At 37.6% G+C, this 13,468-nt stretch overlaps 1 protein-coding gene across 2 annotated transcripts in view; it reads right to left on the bottom strand.

Annotated features, from left to right (window-relative positions):
- The window catches only part of CLIP4 (CAP-Gly domain containing linker protein family member 4), a 135,709-nt gene that overhangs the window by 11,105 nt on the left and 111,136 nt on the right, over positions 1-13,468 (bottom strand). For both annotated transcript variants that reach the window (XM_004377647.2, XM_023732454.1), the window contains one exon: positions 9,455-9,519. In XM_004377647.2, coding sequence (XP_004377704.1) covers positions 9,455-9,519 — 65 coding nt within the window. The remainder of the gene's footprint in view (positions 1-9,454; positions 9,520-13,468) is intronic.

The following is a 13,468-nucleotide window of genomic DNA, read 5'->3' as shown; positions in this document are numbered from 1 at the left end:
AGGAGACTTCAACACACCACTCTCGGTAAAGGACAGAACATCTAGAAAGAAACTCAACAAAGATACAGAAGACCTAAGGGCACAATCAGCCAACTTGACCTCATAGACATATATAGAACACTCCATCCAACAGCTGCAAAGTACACATTCTTTTTCAAAGCACATGGAATGTTCTCCAGAACATAAGACATTTTAGGCCACAGAGAAATCCTCAACAAGATCCAAAACGCTGAGATGATACAAAGCATCTTCTCTGAGCACAATGCCAGCAAGGTAGAAATTAACAACAGAAAGAGCAAGGAAAAAAAATCAATTACATGGAAACTGAATAACACCCTGCTTACAAACCACTGCGTAACAGAAGAAATCAGAGATGGAATAAAAAAAGTCCTAGAATCAAACGAGGATGAAAACATATCATACCAAAACCTTTGGAACACAGCAAAGGCAGTCCTCAGTGGACAATTTATAGCAACAGATGCACACGTCAAAAAAGAAGAAAGGGACAAAATCAAAATATTAACTCTACAACTTGAACAGAAAGAGAACAGCAAAAAAAAAAAAAAAAGCCCACAGCCACTATAAGAAAGGAAATAATAAAGATCAGAGCAGAAATAAATGAAACAGAGAACAGAAAAACAATAGAAAGAATCAACAAAACAAAAAGTTGGTTCTTTGAAAGAATCAACAAAATCGACAAACCACTGGCTGGACTGACAAAAGAGAAACTGGAGAGGATGCAAACAACCCAAATAAGAGATGAAATGGGGGACATGACAACAGGCCCAACTGAAATAAAAAGGATCATAACAGTATTATGAAAAACTATACTCCAACAAATGTGAAAACCTAGAGGAAATGGATAAATTTCTAGAAACACACTACCTACCCAAACTACCACAAAGTGATGCTGAAAATCTGAACAGACCCATAACAAGAGAAGAGATTGAAAAGGCAATTAAGAAAAAATAAAAAACTCCCAACAGAAAAATGCCCTGGCCCAGACAGCTTCACTGGAGAATTCCACCAAACATTCAGAGAAGATCTTATACCAGTACTACTCAAACTATTTCGGAACATAGAAAAGGAAGGGATACTTCCGAATTCATTTTACAAAGCAGCATAACCCTGATACCAAAACCAGGAAAAGACACCACAAAAAAAGAAAATTACAGACCAATATCTCTCATGAGTATCAACAAAATTCTAGCCAACAGAATTCAGCATCATATCAAAAAAATTATACACCATGACCAAGTAGGATTCATACCAGGTATGCAAGGATCGTTTAACATTGGAAAATCAATCAACATAATCCACCGCATAAACAAAAGCAAAGAAAAGAATCACATGATCATCTCAACTGACATAGAAGAGGCATTCAACAAAGTCCGACACCCATTCCTGATAAAAACTCTCAATGAAATAGGCATAGAAGGGAAATTTCTCAACATAATAAAGGGCATCTATGCAAACCAATGGTCAACATCATTGTTCATGGAGAGAGGCTGAAAACATTCCCCTTGAGAACAGGAACAAGACAAGGATGCCCTTTATTACCGCTCCTATTTAACACTGTGCTGGAAGTCCTCACTAGAGAAATAAGGCAAGAAAAAGAAATAAAGTGCATCCAACTTGGTAATGAAGATGTTAAACTGTCCCTGTTTGTGGATGATATGATACTATACACAGAAAACCCTAAAGACTCCATGAGAAAACTACTGGAACTAATAGACTCAGCAGAGTAGAACAATACAAAATAAACATACAAAATACTTACGAATAAATCTAACCAAAGATGTAAAAGACTTATACAAAGAAAACTACAGAATACTACTGCAAGGAACCAACACAGATCTACCTAAATGGAAAAACATACCATGCTCATAGATAGGCAGACTCAACACTGTGAAAATGACAATTCTACCCAAACCAATTTACAAATACAATGCAATCCAGATCCAAATACCAACAACATTCTTTAAAGAGATGGAAAAACTAATCATTAATTTTATATGGAAAGGGAAGAAGCCCCGAATAAGTAAAGCACTATTGAAGAAGAAGAATAAAGTAGGAGGACTCGCAGTACCTGACCTCAGAACCTACTATACAACTACAGTAGTCAAAACAGCCTGGTACTGGTATGATGGATACACTAATCAATGAAACAGAGTTGAGAACACAGATGTAAATCCATCCATCTACGGTCACCTGATCTTCGACAAGGGCCTGAAGTCCATCCAGTGGGGAATAGACAGTCTTTTTAACAAATGGTGCTGGCAAAACTGGATGTCCATCTGTAAAAAAATGAAACAGAACCCACACCTCACACCATACACAAAAAATAACTCAAAATGGATCAAAGACCAAAATATAAAGCCAAAAACTATAAAGTTCATAAAAGAAAAAATAGGGTCAACACTAGGGGCCCTAATGCACAGCATTAACAGGATACAAACCATAACCAACAACAAACAAACCCCGGAAGATAAGCTAGACTACTGGGATCTTCTAAAAACTAAACACTTATGCTCATCAAAAGACTTCACCAAAAGAGTAAAAAGAGAACATTACAAGTCAGACAAAGGTCTAATCTCTAAAATCTACAAAAAAATGCAACACCTCTACAACAAAAAGACAAATAATCCAATTAAAAAATTGGCAAAGGAAATGAACAGACACTTCAGCAAAGAGGACATTCAAGCGGCCAACATACATATGAGGAAATGCTCACAATCACTAGCCATTAGAGAAACGCAAATTAAAACCACGATGAGATACCATCTCACACTGGCATTACTGGCACGAATCAAAAACACTGGAAATAAATGATGGAGAGGCTGCAGGGAGATTACAACTCTTATGCACTGCTGGTGGGAATGCAAAATTATACAACCATTTTGGAAAATGATACGCTGCTTCTTTAGAAGCTAGTAACAGAAATACCATATGATCCAGCAATCCCACTCCTAGGAATATATCCTAGAGAAATAAGAGCCGTCACACGAATAGACATATGCACACTCATGTTCATGGCAGCATTGTCCACAACAGCAAAAAGATGGAAACAACCTAGATGCCCATCAACAGATGAATGGATGAACACACAATGGAGTATTATGCTACGATAAAGAACAATGATGAATCTGTGAAGCATCTCATAACATGGATGAAACTGGAGGACATTATGCTGAGTGAAATAAGTCAATCACAAGAGGACAAATATTACATGAGACCTCTACTGTAAAAACTCATGTAAAAGTTTACACACAAAAAGAAACAATCTTTCTTGGTTATGAGGGATGGGAGGGGTGGGGGGAAACTAAATAGACAATAGATAAGTGGTAATTTTGGTGAAGGATAAGACAGTAGACAATACCGGGGAAGCCAGCACAAATTGTACAAGGAAAGGTCATGGAAGCTCCATAGACACATCCAAAATCCCTGAGGGACTGAATTGCTGGGCAGAGGGCTGTGGGGACCACGGTCTCAGGGAATATCTAGCTCAATTGGCATAACACAGTTTATAAAGACAATGTTCTACATCCTACCTTGGTGAGTAGCACCTGGGGGTCTTAAAAGCCTGTGAGCAGCCATCTATGACACTCCACTGGTCTCACCCCTTTGGGAGCAAGGGAGAATGAAGAGAACAGGATACAAGGAAAAGATTAGTCCAAAGGACTAACGGACCACAACTAGTATGGCCTCCACCAGACTGAGTCCACTACAGCTAGATGGTGCCCAGCTACCACCAGTAACTGTTCTGACTGGGATCACAACAGAGGGTCCTGGACAGAGCTGAAGAAGGATGTAGAACAAAATACTAACTCACAAAGAAAGACCAGATTTACTGGCCGGAAAGACTGGAGAAACCCCGAGAGTATTTCCCCCGGACACCGTTTTAGCTGAGAGGTGAAGTCACTTCCGAGGTTTACCGTTCAGCAGGGGATTGGACAGCCCCAAAAAACAAAACGGGACTAATGAGGCACAGCAGTCCAGGGACAAAGACTAGAAGGCAGGAGGGGACAAGAAAGCTGGTGATAGGTAACCCAAGGTTGAGAAAGGACAGTGTTGACATGTTGTGGGGTTGTTAACCATTGTCATAAGGCAATATGAACTAACTGTTCAATGAGAAACTATCTGTTCTGTAAACCTTCACCTAAAGTACAACCAAAAAAAAAAAATTGAAAAAAAAATGCTGTGGTAGACCATAAAGTTAGGTTCAACAAATATTTAAGGACTGATATTATACCAATCACATTCTCTTATCACACTGCCTTTAAGAAACAGAATAAGGTAACTAAAAAACATGATACATTTGGAAATTTAAAAACACACTATTAAACAGCTCATAGGTCAAAGAAGAAATAGTAATGGATATAAAAATGTAGCACTGAAAAGTACAATACTACATATCAAAACTTGAGAGATGCAGGGAAAGCAGTAGTTAAAGAGAAATTTATAGCCTTAAATGATAACACGCAAAAAGGAAAAAGACTTACTGAAACAAGCATCCAACCCAAAAAGTTAGAAAAATAGCAGGATAAACCCAAACAAAGTAGAATAGAAGGAAGGAAATGAGGTAGTTCAGTAGTAGATTTCTCTCCTTCCATATGGGAGACCCAGGTTCTATATGCAGCCAATGTACCTCAAGCACAGCCACCAATCATCTATCAGTGGATGCTTGCGTGTTGTTATTATGCTGAACAGGTTTCAGCAGAGATTACAGATTATGACAGAATAGGAAGAAAGGACTGGTGATCTACTCCTGAAAATCAACTGATAAAAACCCTATGTATCACAATGGTCCAATCCCATTGTGCAAGGGGTTAGCATGAGTCGGGGGCCAACTTGCAGCAGCTAACAACAATAACAAACAAAGAGTAGAAAGAGTTCACAAAGTCAAAAGTTGGTTATTTGAAAATTCCAAACTCCTGACAAGATTAAACAGGGGCGTAAGAGAAAGACAGACAGACACTAAACAATACAAATGAAAGGACAGGAGGAAGTAAGTACAAATGTTACAGATATTAAATATGAAACACATAAGAACAGGGTATTTGTAATGAATTTCTGCCAATATAGTTTAATACAGTTTAAATAAAACTGATAAATTCCTGGAAAAAATAAACTACCAAAACCAACTCAAGAAGAAAGAGAAAAACCTGAGTAGCTCTAAAATTATTTAAGAAATGGAATCAATAATGAAATAGAAAACACACATCCAGGCAAGTTCTACCAAAAAATCATGAAACAGACAATCCAGACTTACACAAACATTTCCTAAAGACAAAAAGAAGAAGAAATATTCTCCAAATTTATTGTATAACATTAGCATAAGCTTAAGGAGCCCTGGTGGCACAATGGTTAAGCATCTGGCTGCTAACCAAAAGATTGGTGGTTCAAACTCACCAGTAGTTCTACAAGAGAAAAGACCTGCCAATCTGCTCCCATAAAGATTACAGCATAGGACAACTTGTCCAAGGCAAAGTCATGGAAGCTCCACAGACACATCCAAACTCTCTGAGGGACCAAACTGCTGGGCTAAGGACTGTGGGGACCATGGTCTCAGGGAACATCTAGCTCAGTTGGCATAACATAGTTTATAAAGAAAATGTTCTACACTCTACTTTGGTGAGTAGCATCTGGGGTCTTAAAAGTTTTTGAGTGACCATCTAAGATACTCCACTGGTCTCATCCCATCTGGAGCAAGGGAGTATGAAGAAAACCAAAGACACAAGGGAAAGCTTAGTCCAAAGGACTAATAGAGCACAACGACCAGAGCCTCCACCAGACTGAGTCCAGCACAACTAGATGGTGCCCAGCTACCACCACCAACTGCTCTGACAGGTATCACAATAGAGGGTCCTGGACAGAGCTGGAGAAAAATGTAGAAAAAAATTCTAACTTACAAAAAAAGACCTGACTTACTGGCCTGACAGAGACTGGAGAAACCCTGAGAGTATGGCCCCCAGACACCCTTTTAGCTCAGTAATGAAGTCACTCCAGTAACGACATTCACCCTTCAGCCAAAGATTAGACAGCCCCATAAAACAAAACAAGACTAAAGGGGCACACCAACCCAGAAGCAAGGACTAGACGGCAGGAGGGGACAGAGAAGCTGGCAACGGGGAACCCAAGGTCGAGAAGGGGAGAGTGTTGACATGTTGTGGGGTTGGTAACCAATGTCACAAAACAATATGTGCACTAATCGTTTAATGAGAAGCTAGTTTGTTCTGTAAACCGTCATCTAAAGTACAATAATAAAAAAATAAATAAAGATTACAGCATAGGCAACGCTATACGGCAGTGCCACTCTGTCCTATAGAATCAACTAGACAGCACACAACAACAAGAATAACCTTGATATTAAACTAGACAAAGACTGTACACAAAAAATTAAAGGCCCTTTCCACTACTGATTAAAGATTTTTAAATCTTCATTTAAAATACTAGGAAACAAAATAGAGTAATTTTTTAAATAATATGTATCATGACCAAAATAAGTTAATCCCAGAAATCCAAGGTTGATTTAATACTAGAAAATCAAATAATATAATTTACTACATTAAAATAAAGAGAAAACCATAAGAGTATCCTATTAGATACATAAACAAAAGAATTACATAAAATTCTGTTCATGAATCAAAAACAAAAAGCCTTAGCAAAGGACATCTATCTGAGAAATAAAGTATCATCATACTTAATGGTAAAAATGCTCAAAATACTCCTAAATAACAAGACAGGGATGCCCTTTTCTTTTTCTTTTGCCACTCCTGTGGCAGCCAGTGCAATACAAAGAAAATGAAACACATGGTCTAAGGGCAAGAAATGAAAAAACATCTGCCATTATTTGCATATGATGTGATTATCCATGTTAAAAAAAAAGCACAGTAGAATCTACAGATAAATTATTGGAATAAAAGAGTCTAGGAAGTTTGATGGATTAAACAAATCAATATACAAAGGTTAAATGTAACACAACAGTAACAAGCAGCCATAAAATGTAATTTTTAAAATGATCTCATTTATAATAATACAAAAATTATAAAGTACTTAGGAATAAATCTAGCAATAGATATGCAAGGTTTTTTATGAAAAAAATAACAAACTTCATGGACAGGCATTAAAGAATACCCAAACAAATGAGAAAGACACAATCTTGGAAAGGAATGACGCAGATGTCAATTTTCCTCAAGTTCTTCTAAACTATGCAATTCTAATAGGAATCTCAACAGGGTTCTGTAGAACTTAACAAGTTGATTCCAAATGTATAACCCAACCCATTGCCAGCCAGTCAATTACAACTCATGGCGACCCTATAGGACAGAGCTGAACTGCCCCACAGTGTTTCCAAGGAGCAGCCGGTAGATTCAAACTGCTAACCTGTTGGTTAGCAGCTGAATGCTTAACCACTGCGCCACAAGGGGTTCTCCAAATGTATGCAGAAGAACAAATGCCATGAAGGGCTAAGACTTTCCTGAAGAATAATAACAGGGTATGCGTGTGCAGCTAGGGGAGGGAGAGTTTTAATCTACTAGATATCAAGTCTTGCTAGAAATCCATGCTAATTAAGGTAAGCACAGGGATTAAAAAAAAAAGACCACTAGAACAGGAGAGGCCAGAAACATAACAGTGTATATAATATACTTGATTTGTGACAATGCAGGCAATGCAGATCTATGGACAAAGAATGGATTTTTACAAATGGTTGTCCACATGGGGAAAAAAAATGAAATCAGATCCTTACCATACACAAAAATCAATTCCAGGTAGACTGACAACTTAAATGTGAAAGGCAAAACTATAAAACTTTTAGAAGGCAATAATAAAAAAAAAAAAAATCTTTACAATATCTATTTAGGAAAAGATTTAAGACAAAAATGCAAACCACAATGGAATATATTGCTAATTTTGACTTTAAAAATTAACAGTCTATGTTCATCAAAAGACATTAAAAAAAAAAAAAGGTAAAAAAACGAGCCACAAACTGGGCAAAAATATTTGCTACACATAAAAACGACTAGTCTCTAGCGTACATCAATGTTCACTGCAGCATTATTCAAATAGCCAAAAGGTGGAAACAACCTACAGATAACTGGATAAACAAATATGGTATATGCATACAATGGAATATTATTCGGCCTTAAAGAGATGAAGTGCTGACACATGTTACAACATGGGTGAACCTTGTAAACATTATGCTGAGTAAAGTTAGTCACACAAAGGGACTAATATCACATGATCCCACTTATATGAAACACTGAGAACAGGCAAATGGACAGAGACAAAAGTTCATTAGTGGTTAGAAGGGACTGAGGGAGGAGGGGATGGGGATTTATTGCTTAAGGGGCACTCGGTTTCTCTTTAAGGTGATGAAAACTTTTGGAATTAGATAGTGGTGATGGTTCCACAACATGGTGAATGTAATTAATCTCACTGAATTGTACACTTAAAAATGGTTAAAATGGCAATTCATATATATATATACATATATAGCCACAATAAATTTTTCTTAAAAGGCAAGTTACAGAACAGTAAAAAAAAAAAAAAAAAAAAAGATTAGTACCCATACTATTTAAAGAAGCCTATGAATTAATAAAGACAAACTTCTCAATAGAAAAGGGGCAAGAGGCTGGAACAGGTACTTTATAAAAGAGGAAACATATATGGCCCATAAACATGAAAATAGGCTCAACCTCATTTGTAACCTGCAAAAGGCAAAATAAAACCACAATGAGATTCCATTTACACCTGTCAGGCTGGGAAGAGCTTCTAAATTAAGCAATACCAGTGTCAGTGAGGTGGGAAGCAACCAAGGCTCCTGCCCACTCTGCCCACTGCTGTCAGCAGTGTTCCCTGGAAACAGTTTGGCGCTACCCAGGAAGGAAGAAGGTATATCCTCTGCCTGGGAACCCTAGAGGAACATTTGCACATGTGCACCAGGACATGATCAGCATAGTTTTTAATAGTAAAAAACAGGACATAACCTAAATATCCATTAGCTAGCAAGTGAATAAATAATATTTTTCCATGTAATACTAATTAACAGTAAGAATAGCAAATAACAAGCAAAACTAAACATATGTTATGGATACATATATATTATATATATATATAATATATATATATATATGGGTGACAAAACTATAAAGAAAAGCAAGGAATAATTAATAAAAAATTCAAGACAGTCATCACCTGAGGATGGAGTATATGAAAACAGAGATAGATGAGATGAGGAGGGGTACATTCAGGGGTTCCTATCATACAGGTAATCTGTAACTTCAGCTGGGTGGTAGGTAACAGATGTTTGCTTTATAATTACATAAACTATACAGATACAGATACATTTGATACACTTTTTTTGTATGCATGTATGCCTCACAATAAAAAACTTTTAAATAAATAAAAGGAAAGGAATAATTATTAGGAAAACAAAACTGTGCAACCTTACCAGGATAAGAATGATTCTGTTTATTTGATGAAATTTCTGAAAGAGTATCCAGGGAATCTGTTATTCTATGAATAAAACAAACAAATTATGCACATCATTAGAAATAGCTGATCTTAAGATTTAAGACTGGCTCTCAGCTGAGGTTCTCACATCAGTAGTTATTTATTTCATTCATTCAACCGACATTTACTGAGCATTGAGCACCTACCTATTCTGAGCTAGGAAGAGCTTCAATCTACTATGCTGACAAGTGATAATCAAACAGAAGAGATCCTTGTTATCCAAGGGTAATTAATACTGAAAAATCAACTTAAAGTGAATTCACTTGAAACAGACACATAACTTTAAATACTTCTTTGGAATTTTCTCTTCAAAAGTGAAACTAAAGAATATGCAAATAAGTTTATTTTATATTATATTTAACAAATGTTTGATTATAATTGTGAAAATATTACTAATTCTTAAAGTGAAAAAAAAAGACATTGGGCTGGCTTATCGACGTGTGTGATTATTCTGATAAAACTGTATGGTTAACACAATTCAACATCCTTCACTTCATATTTGACTCTAAGCAAAATCATAAAGGTCACTTTCTCCACAGGTTTCTCTTTATTTTTTGGTATTCAACTCATTCTTTTTTCTTTTTTATTAAGGCCAATCCTGACAGCCCCATTTTCTTCCAACTGTTTACTAATCCGAATCTGTGAGGCCTTCATTTGTCTATCACTTCCTCCAGCACACTTTATTACGGTCGAGAAATCCTGCAGCTCTTGCAGTATTTGCGACTTCATCTTGCAATTCATATGAATCATCTTTGCATGATAGACAGCATACAACAATCAATGAGAGACTGATGGACACAAAGAATATGACTTCACCTCTTGCGTGCAACACAGCGCTATAGCCAGAAGCCCACACCATCCTTCCACAGCAAAGATCAGAAAACTAAGTCAGAGCCACACGTCAATCCTGAAAACCTAAGCATGACATGAAGAGATGAAGAACTCAGGCAAGCACCGAATGGAATAAGAAACTGACCGAGAACAGAGAGCGAGGAGCGATACATGCAGAGGTCCCCTATCAGCTACCGCAGCACGGATCCACCATCTTGGACTCCTATCAGAGATCAGTAAACAGGGGGTACGAGAAAGAAGCTTCACAGAGCTTCCAAAAGGAGACAGAACAACTGGTAACCGGCGATATACGCTTTGCCACCCCCCAACTGTCTTCATCCCCACTTAGACTTCTCTGCTTCCTGCAGTCACAGTCTCTTGGCCGGGAAGCACCAGCTTCACCTGAGTGCCTTTTGTTGGCTGCTGGTATTGCTTTTTTCCACTTCTTTAGATTTCTTCCTTACCTCTCACCACCTCCCCTTCCTTTCTCTCAGATACCTGGCTCCGTGTATCATCTTTGCTTCTTCCGGAAAGGCTGTGAAACACCACTCAACTGTGAAACTGCTTCCCGGCCCGTGCTGCCACACTGGTGGGACCCCTGGGGCTTTTTTGTTTGCTCTGATTTGTTCTGTTTTGATTTGTTTGTTTGTTTCCTTTTTCTTTTCTTGGCTTGGGAGCCCATTTGAGCTGGGCAGTACCATGTGGCTTGAAAGCTACTCCCTTACTCTGCGCAGATGCACAGGGACATCCGTGGGGGCAGATTTTGTGTGTATGTGTGTGTCTTTGTTTTTTTTGTTTTTTTTTTTTTGGCTTTTGGTTTTTTTTTCTTGTTGTTTTCTTCTCTCTTATTACCCTTTTGTCTTTCTCCATGTCTAGTTTCTTGATTTATTCATTTTTTTCTTTTACCCTTTTTCTTTTTTTTGTTTTCATTTTTGTTTTTTCCCATTTCTCAGTCTCTCATCTCTCCACTCCAATAGCAAGCACCCTTAGCACTCTTTTTTGTTTAAGTGTATGTTTTTGGCTTCTGTTCCCCTCTCCTCTCTCTCATCCTTCCCATAACCATCTTAGCTCCACGCATCACAATCTACCCCCTCATTCCTGCCTACCTGCACTGTGCACTGAACATAACACTCCCAAGCAGCACAGGCACGGCCTACTGGAACCTACCCTGCACTGCTTTCTGGTCCGCACTGTCAGCCCTGGTACATGCCACAAACAACACATCCCAGCAACTCCCCTTCAGCTGAACCTGCCCTGCTGTACCATACCTGAGTGACTGACCCTGTCCATTGGAGAAGCAGGTGAAAAGTATCATGCCCACAGATGAGCAAACAACAAAGAACACACAGCCTACCGGTTCAGAGATAACCAAATAAAACAAAAAATCAGGACAAAACAAACCTACAATCAATAAATTAGGAAAATACCCACTGAATGCCCCAAAGACAGCAGGCAATATCAAAACATTTACAAAAACAAGACAGGATGGTTCCAGTAGGCGTCTGAAATAAAACACCAGAGACCTTCCAGTAAGGCACTAAACCTAATTGAGAGGGAATTCAAATCTCTAATATTCAGAATTATCCATGAGTTGAAGCAAAAAGTGACAAAAATGAGGAAAAAATAGACAAATTCATGGAAAAGGCAGACAAATTCATGGAAAATACAGACAAAAAAATGGAAGAATTCAAGAAAATAATACAGGAACAAAATGCTAAAATAAATTCACAACTAGAAATCATACAAAAACAACAATTAGAAATCCAAAAGATAAACAAGATTTCAGAAATGGACAGAGTCATAGAAGGGCTGAGAAGCAGGTTTGAAAGGATGGAAGACAGCATCAGTGAAACTGAAGACAAACACTTGGATACAACTCTGAGGAAATATCAGAAAAAACAACAAAGAAAAATGAAGAAACCCTGAGAATTATGTGGGATACAATCAAAAGCAAAAATTTGAGAGTGATTGGAGTTCCAGAAGAGGTGGAGAAGACAGAAAACACAGACAGGATCATTGAAGAACTGCCCCTATATCATGAAAGATGAAACACTGACAATCCAAGAAGCTCAACAAATGTGATATAGGATAGACCGCAAAAGAAAATCACCAATGCATATCATAATCACGCTCGCTAAAACCAAAGACAAACAAAAAATCCTGAAAGCAACTCGAGAAAAACAAAAAGTCCCACACAGACAAGAAAGAATAAGACTAAGTTCGGATTATTTGGCAGAAATCATGCAGGCAAGAAGGCAACGGGATGACATATATAAAACCTTGAAAGAAAAAAACTGTCAGCCAAGAATAATATATCCTGCAAAACTCTCGTTCAAATATGACGGCGAAATTAGGACATTTCCAGATAAACAGAAATTAAGGGACTATGTAAAAACCAAACCAAACTTACAAGACTTATTATAGGAAGTCCTTCTATCTGAGAACAAACAACATCAGATCACAGGCTGAATACAGGACACGGGATCGTACTAGCCAGATACCAACCTAGGAAATGAACTCTTAAGGACTATGCAAGACCAAAAGAATTACAACAGGGAACCAGAGAGGTTAATCTGTGAATAATAACAACATCAGAGCAATAAAAGAGGAAATAAACGGTGTAGGTATAGAACCTTCTAACGGAGAGGAGGCAAGGTGATACCAAGTAATAATAGACTGGTTCAAATCTAGGAATATAAGGGTAAATTTCAAGGTAACCACAAAGGAAGTTAACAAACCTACTCATCAAAATAAAGAGAAAAAACATAAAGTCTCAGTAAAAACAAAACCTACAAAAACAAAAGAAATGAAAAAAAAATCCACAAACAAAAGGAACTCAGCACAGGAGAGTAAGAGGAACAAAGAAAACGTCAGCATCACATAAAAAAGCACTACAAAATGAAATCCCACTCCTAGGAATATATCCTGGAGAAATAAGAGCCATCACACAAATAGACATAAGCACACCCATATTCATTGCAGCACTGTTCACAATAGCAAAAAGAGGGAAACAACCTAGAGGCTCATCAACAGATGAATGAATAAACAAACTATGGTACATACACACAATGGAGTATTATGCAAAGATAAAGAACAATGATGAATCTGTGAAGCATCTCAT

This window comes from Trichechus manatus, unplaced genomic scaffold (genome assembly GCF_000243295.1).
Source record: "Trichechus manatus latirostris isolate Lorelei unplaced genomic scaffold, TriManLat1.0 scaffold00052, whole genome shotgun sequence".
NCBI lineage: Eukaryota > Metazoa > Chordata > Mammalia > Sirenia > Trichechidae > Trichechus > Trichechus manatus.
Note: the sequence above shows the minus strand (reverse complement) of the source record. Positions and strands in the feature narration are given on the sequence as shown.